Source organism: Alosa alosa, chromosome 15 (genome assembly GCF_017589495.1).
Source record: "Alosa alosa isolate M-15738 ecotype Scorff River chromosome 15, AALO_Geno_1.1, whole genome shotgun sequence".
Classification (NCBI taxonomy): Eukaryota; Metazoa; Chordata; class Actinopteri; order Clupeiformes; family Clupeidae; genus Alosa; species Alosa alosa.
This window is the reverse complement of record NC_063203.1, coordinates 7,151,192-7,164,644: the sequence shown is the minus strand read 5'-3', so window position 1 is coordinate 7,164,644 and position 13,453 is coordinate 7,151,192. Positions and strand designations below refer to the sequence as shown.

The 13,453-nt window shown below is 39.2% G+C and overlaps 1 protein-coding gene across 4 annotated transcripts; it reads left to right on the top strand.

Annotated features, from left to right (window-relative positions):
- Positions 1-3,023: 3,023 nt before the first annotated feature.
- Positions 3,024-13,233, top strand: LOC125308314 (tubulin-specific chaperone cofactor E-like protein). 4 transcript variants are annotated; one of them, XM_048264723.1, is made up of 9 exons: positions 3,024-3,105; positions 4,049-4,174; positions 4,761-4,925; positions 6,030-6,169; positions 6,314-6,495; positions 7,106-7,362; positions 8,218-8,344; positions 9,338-9,454; positions 9,856-13,233. In XM_048264723.1, exons 3-9 carry the CDS (start codon positions 4,787-4,789, stop codon positions 10,181-10,183), a joined length of 1,290 nt encoding a protein of 429 aa, XP_048120680.1. In that variant the 5' UTR covers positions 3,024-3,105; positions 4,049-4,174; positions 4,761-4,786; the 3' UTR covers positions 10,184-13,233. The 4 variants fall into 4 exon arrangements, with proteins under 4 accessions (XP_048120680.1, XP_048120679.1, XP_048120677.1 ...); XM_048264722.1 differs by having other exon boundaries at positions 4,692-4,925; XM_048264720.1 differs by having other exon boundaries at positions 4,623-4,925.
- The last annotated feature ends 220 nt before the right edge of the window (positions 13,234-13,453 follow it).

The following is a 13,453-nucleotide window of genomic DNA, read 5'->3' as shown; positions in this document are numbered from 1 at the left end:
ACTGCAACGATGCGCCATCTAGTGGACAAACGACTACTTCACGCCAATACTGAAAATGCAGCCATGATGATGATGATGAATATTTATTTTGGCTTTCTTTTAATCCTACTGATTTTCATTTTTTTTACCGGCAAAATCACAAATGAGTGATTATGAGCCAGGTTGATGTGGGCCCTTGAGACCAACATACCATAAAAGATTCACAGAGAACTGTGTCTGCCCTACCCTCCTTTCGGGGGGTCCAATTCAGCGGGGGGGCTACAGATCAAAACGAAAAACGATGGTTCCATGCTATCCATGTGGGGTTACATGTCCACCAAGTTTCGTGTACCCCGGTCTTTCAGTGTCCCGGGAATCATTGACGGAAATTTGGGCATGCGCTGCGCGGCGGTCATAATAATAGTACATTTTGAGGCTAACACAGCAAATTGTTGCGGTAGTATATATATAGGCTTAACTAACAAATACATACCCCTACAAACCGCAAGTCCTTGCTGCGGGCCCCCACAAATACCAACAATTTCCTACAACTTCTTCAGTCATTCCTTTTTGTTGCTTCGTTGCTGTGGCCATTTAAACACCATGTCCTATTCTCTACACCTGACTAACTTATGCATTTGTCATGTATACAGACCTTACTGTTCTGTATCTGACCCTAGGCAGATGGGTCAGGCCCTTGAGTCGTGGATCTGCTCGAGGTTTCTACCTATATGTATCTCCAATTCTAGGGAGTTTTTCCTCACCCCTGTTACCCATGGGCCTTCTTTTCTTTTATTTTCTCTGATTGTCTAACACTCTGCAAAGCGCCATGAGACATGTGTAATGTTTTGGCGCTCTATAAGTACAATTAAATTGAAAAAATTTCATTTATGATCCGATCAGTAACATACCAAGCAATATCAGAAATACTTCAGAAATACAGCGGTCATGTCCGTATGTTCTTATATTTGTTGTGATTAAATTAATTTATATACAGACATTTAAGGAACACAACAACCAGAAAACTGGCAGCCTTAACCCTTAACCCCTACAAGCACCTTATGGCAACAGTCGCAAGGAAAAACTCCAATATTCCTGGAAGAAACCTTGAGCAGAACCCGATTTAGGGGAGCCCATCTGCTTCTGGCTGGCTGCAGCAAAGCAGCAGTCGAATGTAGAATAATCTGAAAAAGTAATCTACAAGATAAAATGAGTTAAGTAAAAGCTCAGGTCTCAGGTAGGTCTTTTTAAAAGATATTCACTGAACTCACCTGTTTGATGTAAAGAGGCAGGGTGTTCCATAGCTTTGGTGTATTGGATAAAAGCACCTTCTCTACTTTGCTTGGTGCACTTAGGGTACAATTAAAAGATTAGCATTGGAAGATTTAAGTTTCCTTTGTGATTGATATTAAAAGCTCAGAGATATATGAAGGTGCCATTCAGAGTGTTGTAAGCAATTAACATAACCTTAAAATCAATTCTAAAGGAGACAGGGAGCCAGTGCAGTTCAGCTAACACAGGGGTGATGTGCTCTCTCGTCTTGGTCTTAGTTAAAGTCTAGCAGCATAGTTCTGAGTTCCAATTTCTTTATATGTTTTTTGGGAGACCAGTAAAAAGTGCATTGCAGTAGTCTAAGCTAGCAATAAAGGCATGGTTTTCTGCATCTTGTTGAGTTAAAAAGGGCCGCACTTAACTTTACTGATATGGGGCTTGAAGCTTAACTCTGTATCTAAGATGACACCTGGACATCTTATAGAGATATATCTCAACAGTTATATATGGATAAGTTATTGGGTAGAGAATAAGTAAGCAACAACACATATGATAACAACATAGAAATAAAAATGAAATGAAAATGAAAAATATAAACCAATTCAACCAAAACGTTGTAGTATAATTTTGCAATTTGTAATTTATTTATTTAAAACAGAGACAGCACATATTAATGAACATTAAAATGTAAATATGTAAGATTGCCATCTATAGTCCCTTGGGCAAGTTGATGGTCCCTTATAGTCTAAATAAGAAGGTGTTATTTTTCAGTTGGACAACCACATTTTTTTAAATATGGGACTTTTGAAAATGACCAACACTCCTACTTTAAATAATAATTGCTTTTGCAGAATTTTGAAATAGGACATTTTTAGTTCAGTTCAGTAGCTGGCTTTAAGGACACGCGGAGCCAGGCTAGTTTCATGGTAGGTTATGTCGCAAAATTCATGTATTTGTGCCCCCTTCTGGACTGATTAGGAGGCTACAACAGCAGGTGTGCTATGACATTAAAAGGCTAAGTTATCGCTGGCTTGTCAACATTCAGGACAGGCTCAGCGATCATCTAGAAATAGGTTAGCTTGCTGATTGACTTCAAGGGGTAGTTCAATTTGTTTGACATGCTATTTAGAGAATATAGTGGATTTTTATTCTTAAAGTGTGTGATCAGTTTTCTGTGGAATCAGACAAGTTTAAAGAGCATGTTGGCCCTAATGAGTGACCACCCCCTCTTATTTAGAGGTTCATTAGTTGTTGAAAATGCTAAAGCACAAAAACGCAGTTAGACCACAATGACTATTTAGACTAGACCCTACTGTCTATTGATTGACATCTAATCAAGTGCTTCTATAGGCTATCGTAAGGTATATGGTAAAAAAAAGTGCTCACGCAATCTTATTGCTGCAAAATTTCGAACCAGAGTGACCCTACCAGTGTATAATTACAATTTCCTCCAGCATAACTACTTGCATGTTGGCAACAATGTAAAGTTTTGAATTGTGAGATTATCTGTAGGCCTATTTGGGATTAAATTAGCCTTCTGGACTGTTATTCCTATCTAAATTGTCTCGTAGTTTAAGCCTACATAACAAACTCTGCTTAGCCTGCCTACTCTTGTAAACCATATGTCCTTATACAGGCTGTGTCTATAAAATGTACATTTTATAAAACAAAATATGATGTCTTTGATCACTGTTTGTGTCTAATAGGCCTATTTTTTAAAGGCCTTATCTCGTGAGCCCACAGACAATTTTATGGTGAATTATGCTACGTCACTTCCTACAAGAAGGCGGTCGCTTGTCTGACAGCTGAATCAACAATAACAAAAAAAACCGCACGTACAGGTTCACAGCTAAGGTGAGCACAACACATTCCACAACAATTTACCCAACAGTATAACGGTACGTCTGAAAAAAATATGTACATCAGATATGTAGCGTTAACCACAGTCCGCAATCACTGTTTGTTGGACGGCTATATAGTCTAAGCCAGAGAACATCATTCGTGCTTATTTTTGTACGATTTCTTTCCCGTCTCAATCATCATCCGTTTGTGTATCCGTAGCCTGATAACATATAGCACATCCTTTGGGTAGCACAGTATTGTAATTTCCAAAATACTCGTCCTAAGTTATCTGGACAAACGTAGCATACACTAAGTTCGAGTCCTGTCAGTAGCCTGGCTAGTTTCGCATCGTTTTTTGCTGAAACGCAATGCTTCCCATACTTTCAATCTATGTAGGCTATTTTATTTGGACATTAGCTGATTCGATGGTAGGCTTGATATAACCTTGTTGGAGTGATGTAGCCTACAGTCAGTGCATCTTTTGTCATATTTTATAGACTGCCAATCTAATCCTGTACACAACTGAATACATTACATCTAGTGTTTTCAATACTATAAAAGCCTAGTAGCCTACACAACCAGTTGTGTGTTGTCATTTGAAAATGTCAATTACGTCAACTGTTACTGTGAAAGGGAACATGCAATCAATGGACATTAATATTTTATAGAGTAGCCTACAGTAGGCTCACTTGTGCTCGAATTGCAGATTTCCACATGCAATTAAAAATCCTTATGCCAACATCTTATTATGGTCTGTGTTAGGCTACATCATGAGAAATAATTTCAGACAACATACAGGCCTACAATATCTTCTTGTGGGACACTTGGTGTGATCGGTTAACTTCTCACTTTCAGTTGCTATTGACTGTTTGACCTGACTGTCATGAAACAAAAGACTTTCATTCTGTTATGGTAACATATTAGGAGAAATTTGAACTCCCTTCTGTTTGTTCAGCGTCCGCCTGTTAGAGGTGACCTGCGTGTGCCACAGCCTCAGCTACCCTCCCAGCCCTCCACTGGAGAGACAGGCTGCTCATAGGAAACAGAGGACTCACCTCTGCAGGTGGCCAGCCAGTGGAAGGTATTCATTCAAACCTTTTATTGTAGCTGATGTCTGGTACTAAACAACACTGGGACTAGATTTCATATTAGCATCTAGTGTAGTATAGCAGTAGGCCTACCGCATTCAGGCTTGGGTCATTCTGATCTATGCGAATTTACAGCTTACTGTAAATGCACAGTATACTTTCCACATGTTCTATTAATTATTGTGTAATTACTGTTTCATAATTATGTATGATTTGCAGAACTCATCTGGATACATTTATTTACTTAGATCCTAGCTCATTTAGTGCACTTCGGAATATGGTCTGACTGTTGATGGAATTGTGAATCTAACCTTCCAACTGCACAGCACTGATAAGCTGATAAGACACCTCCCACTTGCTATCTCTTTCTTGTTAATGAACTTGCGTAGGTGTCCTCCTTGCTCTAGGTCTATTTAAACAGCAGTACTATCACTTTATTAGGCCTCTGTACTCCCTGGTGCAACAACTGCTTTTTTTGCCTGATGTGTGTGTCTGGTGGTTCTCATGCAGCTAGTGTGGTGAGTATCCAGTGTTACCTCTCCTGTATATGGCTGTTTCCCCCCCCTGTGGGACGGTCAGCTCCATAGGGCTCGTGGGACAGGACGATGGAGCAGCATGAGGAGGAGGGCCGCACCTTCATGCAGGTGATCAGTGAGAAGTACAGTCCAGAGAACTTCCCGTACCGCCGAGGACCCGGCGTGGGAGTGGTAGTACCCATTGGCCCCCAAGGATCACCCATGAAGGGTAAGGCTGAGACGGTGCAGTCATCTATAATCTGTGCTCCTTTACAAGCATGACATATTTCAATCATTACAAGATATGTGCACTAACCACTAAAGATAGTTTGCATTGAAATAAATGATCTTGCTACTGATATTTAGTGTACTAGGGAAAAGCATTTCCACGGAAGTAGACAGTAACTAAGTAAATTTACTTGATTACGGTACTTAGCAAGGTTTTTGTACTTAACTTGTACTTAACTTAACTTTTGTACTTAACTTGAGTATTAATATTTTTGAAAACGTTTGACTTTTACTCCATTACAATGAAAGACATACTGTACTTTTGACTCCACTACATTTGAAATGAACATGAAGTACTTGTTAATTTTAAGCAGTGATTCTTTAAATGCATTAATGCGACAGACCATTGAATTTACTTCTTTCAATGGCTGTGGTAATGATGGTGACAGCAGATTCTTCATCAGAACATCCTCCATGATCATGGTGAAGTTGGAATGAAATTAGACACTCACCTGACATTCACTAAATAGCTAGATCTTTCATAATTAAACAGTAAATGAATGAGTTATCCAGTTTTGTATTTGGCAGTGAAATATTTTAGATTTGTGAACAGGTTTTGATTTGCGAATCAAGATTGTGTACTAATGCATTGATTTTAACAGTTGCAAAGTCGATGTTGTATGTAAGGAAAGGAAAAATACTTGGGGTATTTTTTTAAAAGAAAGTACTTCTGTAAAAAATGTAACTTTCACTTGTATTGGAGCAATATTTGACAAGGTCTATCTATTTGATTTAAGAAAAGAATTTTGTTTTTTGTCCACCTCTGCATTTTAGTGTGGTATTAAATAATGTGAATGATTTGACAAGTAGTGGAGAATACAGAATTATTTAGTATGTTGTGTTAGTTCATCATTAAAACAGTGAAGTGTGAAATGGCTTGAACACATCTGAGGATAGATGGAGGAATACATTTGTAGTGAATGCCAATGTTCATGGTCCAGACAGCACCATATCCTAGTTGCAGAGGGTGTCTACTACAGTATATCACTGTGAAGGCCACTAAATGTTGTGAGATGTCATCATGACTGAGTTATCGTCTGCACAGACCGGCTGAACCTCCCCAGTATACTGGTGCTGAATGGCTGTGGGATAAGTCGAGCTGGAGATCAGGGGGAGATTGCTGCCTTCTGTGCCCATGTGATGGAGCTCGATCTGTCCAACAACAAGCTCCGAGACTGGCATGAGGTAAGTCAGCAGACCACAGAAGTCAGACCACAGAACGTTTTTAGGAATTGTAAGATGGGATTTTAAAAAGTCCCCTGTGGATATTTCTATGTCTTTGCTGTGCATTTTATGAGTATTTGAATTCTGCTCTCTTTCACATTTCAGATCAGTAAGATTGTGTCCAACATCCCAAATCTGGACTTTCTCAACCTTAGCTCAAACCCATTGAATGAGGCTGTGCTGGAGCCCAGCTGTGCCGAGGCCTTTTCTCGTGTCCATCGTCTTGTCCTTAACAATACTCAAGTCTCCTGGAACACAGTGCACACCATCACCCGAGAGATCCCAGAGTAAGGCATTCGGCAATCAGTGTGCTCTCACTGATTGATTTTTCCCCATCCTAACAACAACGGAATATGAAGGGAAATAATTTTGCTGGCCCACTATGTTGGTATAGCAAGAAACATGATTCCTCTCCAGACATACACTATTCTTAAACATTTGTTACAACCTGGTTTAAACCAAAGTTAAATGAAGTTACTTTATTTGTACTCAAATTCTTTCTTTGCTGCCCCTTTTCCATTTACTTCAATCCTCGTTCCATAGTACCAACTTTTATGGTATGTATAAATTCACAAAGCTTTCTGTAGCAAAGAGAGAGAGAGAGCTATGACCCCACCCAGCCCTGAACCTGGGTCTGCGGGGTATGAAACCTGCAACTTGACTGCAACGCCAAAGAGCCTGGTTTGTTGATATGGCAGTCAGTGCGCATATTCAACCGCCGAGACGGCACTCCGTTACACTTTCACCACTACTCTTTGTGCCTTTGTTTCTTTTTTTCATGGTTTTTCACTCAAATTGTGTCATGAATCACAATTCAGTGTCACTCGGTTTATCCCTTCAATAGCGTGCTCCACGTGTTTTTTGTTCTGTGTGTGTGTGTGTGTGTGTGGTGGTCAGGTTGGAGGAGCTGTTCCTGTGCCTTAATGAGTACACCACTGTGTCACCCTCCACCGTGTCCTGCACGACACTCCGCCTGCTGCACATCACCGACAACAACCTGCACGACTGGGACGAGGTGCGTAAGTTTGGGACTATTTTCCCCTCTCTGGACACTCTAGTCATGGCCAACAACAACCTCAACGCGATTCAGGATGCTGGAGACACACTGCGACGACTCTTCCCAAACTTACGCAGCATCAATCTGCACAATGCAGGTACTTTCATTGCTAATGTAAATTAATTTTGCCTCACTCATCAATGCAATCAGTGGTCATTCAAACTACTCTATTTACTTTATTAATACTGTGTATCATGGGTACTATTATTGTCATTATCAAGTTCTACATCTAATATTTCTTTTCTAGTACTGCAACGATACTCTGTGAGAACTTGTAATTTAGTTTTGAATACGTTTTCAATTTACTGTCACCTCAACTACATCTCTTTGTTAGTGTTTATATTGCCATGTATATCCTGTGGCTAAGCAGGACATCAGTTGTGTACTTACCCTAAATTGAACAACGCATCGTGCAAAACCATCAAGTGTGGACTGTAAAGGAGCATCAACATTGAAATCTACTGTATAACTACAGGAAAATATTGCAGTCATGGCCTGCCCCCTAGTGGACATAGCATTTAACCCTGCAGTAGACCTCTGAAGTTCACCTACAAAAAAGCTACCATCTTTGCCCATATATTATATCATGCGATTTTTTCTTATGGGAAAATAATGCACCTGTTAAACTCTTGCGAAATGAATTCTGAAATGCAGACGTTTTGCTCTACACTTTTGTCCTCTGCCTCCAAGTGAGTACTGTGATTTTCAGGACATTAAGATGGCAAACTTAGATTTTTGCTAGCTCAGAGCTAACTTGCAATGCAACTTGTCAGGTAGGAAGGTAGCTTCAATTAACACCCGGATCTCCTTATATGGGCAAAGATGGCCGCTTTGGGTACTTTTTGTAAGCGAACTTCAGAGGTCTATAGCCATGTGACCTCCCAGGGCCTGTTTCCCCAGTGTCAAAAGTCAAAAGCGTTATTCATAATTAATGTAAGCATTTATGTGTTAGGTCTTCAGCAATGGGAAGATATTGAGAAGCTCACCTTTTTCCCAAAACTTGAAGAAGTAAGAATTCGAGGGATACCTTTACTACAGAACTATACGAATACTGAACGCCGAAGTCTCATGATAGCACAGTAAGTATTCATTACACAAAACATATGTATCAGTGTTGAGAACATTTCATAGAAGTGGCCAAGTTCCCTAGAACATAAGTGAACAATACAACAGTTCAGTCTGAGTTAGTTGTGCATTACTGCAAATGTGATAGTGACCGCCTCTGCAAATTATTTGTTTCTGCAACACTTTCAAAATACATGAATTATGTCAAATAAACACGTCTCTCATTACATACAATCATGATGTCACAATAGTAGTGGTAACATCCTCACAGAGAAATATGCCAGAAAAAAACTCTGCTGCTGACTCTACATTGTGAAGATCCAGTGTTCCTTGCAGCAGATTATGTCAAAGTAAAGCATGAACATTACAGTCAGGAGTGAACTGTATGACTATGAGCTCAACAATGACGACTGTGTATTTAACACAGCAAAAAGAAATAGGATTTGATTGACATAAAATGACATCCCAGGAACCAGTCATTGTTTTAGCAGTTCATATCCATATGGCTAGTTTTGTCCTTTATGAAGAAGTGAGAAAGCTCAGCCCCTCATGATCCTTTGGATGTTGGGTACACTAAGCACTAAGGTGCTGCATAATTACTGCCATGTCAATTGCCGTGCAAGTACTCAGGGGCCAGTAATTACGCTCTAATGAATGTTTATGCAGGTGAATGTGTATATGTGAATGTCATTTGCAGGTGATAATGAAAGGATGCATTTGGTGCTTTGATAAGCAATTTAAAAATAGATAGCAGCACTGGGAGACACTGACATGGCCGTCTTTTCAACCTCAGAAAAACTTGTCTGCAGACATAGCGAAAACATGTCAATGTATATTTTTGCTTTGATTGCTTTAAGGGCAATCAATCAGTCTCACTACCCTCAAGTTTATTATTTCAATATAACACATTTGAGTAGAACTGACCCAAGTTAAGATATGTGGTCTCAAAGTCATCCCTTTGAGAAGGAGACACTTTTCATTCTGATGGTGTGCTTCTGCTGCTTTAGCTTACCCTCAGTAACCAACCTCAACGGAAGTGTGGTGACTGACAGTGAGCGAGAGGACGCTGAGAGGTTCTTCATCCGTTATTATCTGAACCGCCCGGCAGGGGAGCAGCCGTACAGGTACACCAGTCTCATAGACACAGCTATGGGGAAAACTAGCTGGGTCAAGTGGGTTTCCATCACAATTGGAAAGCATTGATAAAAAGAGCACAGAGCAATACATCATGACAGTAATTTATATATATTATATAATAATATTTCCTGAAATATTTCCTAAATATTTCCATATTTCCTGTTTCAATTTATGACGTGTACCTTTTTTACATTTACATGTACACCTGACTTGACATTTATAGTCAACAAGGAATTAATTTACCAGTGCTGGGCTAAAATAAAATAACTTTCAATTCTATTTAGCACATTTAAAGTGAAGCATTAGTTCTGAAAAAAAAAGGATCAAACTAGTAACCTTTGGATATTGCCTTTAAGTTAACGGTCAAAGACTCTATTTACTTCTGAAGGTACCACTGCTTGGTGACCAAGTATGGGAAGCTGGAGCCATTGGCCGAGATTGACCTGCGGCCCAAATTTCATGCCAAGGTAGAGGTTCACTGTGAGGAAAAAGTGGAGCAGGTGAGCATCCGGCTGGATCAGACGGTGGCCGAGCTGAAGAAACAGCTGAAGACAGTGGTCCGGCTCTCCACCAACAACATGCGACTCTACTACATAGACAAGGACCTGCACAGCCCCTTCGGACCAGAGGAGATGACATCATACAGCACACGTGCCCTCTACTCCTACAGCATCCGCGACGGCGATGAGATTCTGGTGGTGCCCAAGACCAAATAAGTGCTAAAGACCTGAGTAACGTTCCCAACCCCTCCACCTCCCAACACCCCCACACACCTTAATCTAGTAAGACCTCTACCCACGTTATTCCCACAAACACCATCTAAGTCACGTTTGATGTGGGCCACACTTTCAGGAAGAAAAAAAAACTGCCAACCCTTTGCTTGCTTCAGTTCTTGAATGTGCAGGCCTCTCTGTCAGCTGCTGTCAACTAGAGTCTGATAGCTGTATGTAGCCCTGCACTGAACTGCACTGACATGTGAGTGGACATCTATATTCACAACTTTCCTTTTTCTTCTTTGATCCTGTTTTTTTTATTATTATTTTTTTTATCAAAGACATGTCGTCTATGGGCTAGCCTAGAGCACATAGAGGGCATAGGGCCATCATCAAGGGCTCCCAGTGCATTTGGAAACAATCATTTAGAGCTCAAACTGTTGGCTGTTTGACAGATGGCCTGAACCATAGACTGTTGCTGTCTTTGTCATGCTGTGTTTTTTGCGGATATTTAAAAAGGATCATTTTTTTCTCTTACTGAAGAGTTTCGTAAGGATGTTTTACCCTTAGCCTACGTATTAAATTTACCACATTTGGAGAGCCTTTATTAAGAATTTATTAGAGTAACATGGCGACCATTGTGAGGCTGCAATGGTGGAAAGTGGACCTGAACTATTTAGTCTGAGTTCAGCTTATTTGAGGTGGTTCATGCAAGTGTTAATGGATATTTGTGCTTAATTCAATCTCACAGCCAAATACGATTTATGGACATTATTAAACAGAATGTCTGTCAAATATTACTAATATTTTTAGTTTTCCAAGGGTACAAATATATTGAGTGCACCATTATTGACCACATGAATTTTAAATTCAACAGACTGTAACATTCTGCTTAGAGTATAAAGTGTGCATCTTTATTGTGGCTTGTGAGTTCTGGAATCACAGCCTTGTGGAGACAGTTATGGCTTAATAACTGAATATTCTTTTTTCTGTGTGAGACAGAATTGCACTGATCTCAGCTTTTTTCCACCAAAGATTCAGTTGCTGATCCTTGGCATGGTCATGATATTAATAATGTTGTTGCTTTGTATAACAGGCGCATCGATGCTTGCTTTTGTTTATTTTCATGACACTGGTCACAGAGGTCCTGCTACTTTAGCACACTGTTTGTCATCTGTTTGTTTGTATTGCTGTTGTTTTGCATTGTTCAGGCAAAAGTGTGTATATACGATTCAGAGACTGTTTGGTTATAATTAAGACTGGAATATATATGGTCCCACATATTAAAGGATATGGGAAATACATAATCCTAGTGTTATCGCCCAGTGCAAAGACTAGAGAGGTGAAATTTGTAGGTAAATTCTCTCAGGTTTGTGTCTGAAATACACTGCACATGCCAGCACAGGAAACAGTCAATTTGAAAATAACAACATGTATAGAAGTGAATTTCAGTATTCCAAATGCTGTTCAATCACGTCAACAGTTAAAAACGTGATTAATGTTGAATTGTGTTTCAGCAGTATGGGGTTTCCTGCATGTCACATTGCATAACTGATGTAAAAAGACAAGTTGTGAAGATTTCATACATTATGTTTCATCATTTACAGGCCACTACATTTTTACATTATTAGGTTTATGATATATAACAACAAAGGTCAAGCTTTAGACACTTAATGTGTTAAGGCAATGTGTAGATAACGGAAACACTATTTCTGAAATAACCAGTGGTGTATTATTGCATTTATCCTGCAGCTATTTAATGATGAGAAGGTTAGAGGACCTAAAAGTAACAAGGAATGAATTTCTGCCACTGTTTCACAGTGTATGATGTGGTTTTGTGCTGGACCACACATTAATGGATGTGATATAAGGGACTTGTACAGAAGCATTAAAAAGCAATGTGCAGCTTTGTAATAAATGCTTGCTGAGCACTCCCTTAGATGAAGAAGTATTTGGGTACAGATGCATGGCATAGGGTAACATATTTTGCTTTTGTGTAGCAGAGAGGAACATTCTGATATACAGGGAAGACATTTACCCTTAAATGATATACTCCTTAGTAGATGTGTAGTAGGCTACTCTGTGGTCATTTGAGCCACGTGGTCTTAAATGGAAGCAGTGTTGTAGATGGCTTTGACTGGCTGTAGGTCAGGTCTGTCTGGATGCACTTATGGTAAAGAACAAAAGAATCATACAGTATTGACGACATAATATTCTTACAAACAGGAGGCATACCTAATAGTAGAGAAGACTTGTGCAATATCCTATGTTGGTTCCATAAGCCATGAAATGTGTCTGCTTTTTTCTTGATGTTGCATTATTGGTTATGGTTGAGTATCTTTTGGGACCAATTTGATGACTGCTGGCATGCTTGTTAGTGAACTTATATGTCTGGGTGGTTTTACAGTTTGCCATTTTGTGTAGTTTAATTACTTTTGACTTATGTTAAGAAAACATTAATTATATTATTGGGCATTGTCATTGGTTGTTTGTTGTCTCAGGTTTATTTATGTATTTATATTGAATTAGTAAATTATGTTTTTTTCTTTATTATTTGAATTTTCCATGTAGCCATTTTAAAACACATAGGCCTGTCTAGAACTGGAGAGACACTATCTTACACCCACCATGCCCCTGAAAAACATATCTGAATAGCTAGAAGTAAATGATGACAGCTGATTATGACTTTGGAAAACAATATGATATTTGTTTCCCATCCTCGCTGTGCATGTGGGCAGGGTGGTTGGGAGTTTCAAACAGTAAAATTGGTTAATCAAATTATGCAAACGGTCTAAAAAACCAACAGGACTCTTCAATGGAAAAGTTATCAGTGTGGATCTATACTCATTTCTGCCTTGATTAATCATGCTGTATGTAAAAGGTTTATGCTGAATATGTGTGACAAAAAATATAAGTATGTATGTAGGCTATTCTATTCATAATTCACAGAGCAGCTGACATGGCTTGAGTGTGTAGGCCTAATTTCTTCAACATTCATATCCTCTCTCACCTGTCAAGCAAAAATGTAAATAAAGAATAAGATTAAGAATGAATTTGTTGTATCTGTGTAACATACATGTTAATAATTGAACAGTTCTCACTCAGATGATTAGCCTACACAAATTAAAGTTGCAAATGGTCATGCCTGCTGGTTTCCAAATTCTAATTCATTAGGCTACAGTAGGTTACTGTGCTCAAATAAATATAGCCTATATGTATGCAGCCTATATTATGTAGCCTATATTATTTTTCATAATGTAAACACAGACAAAC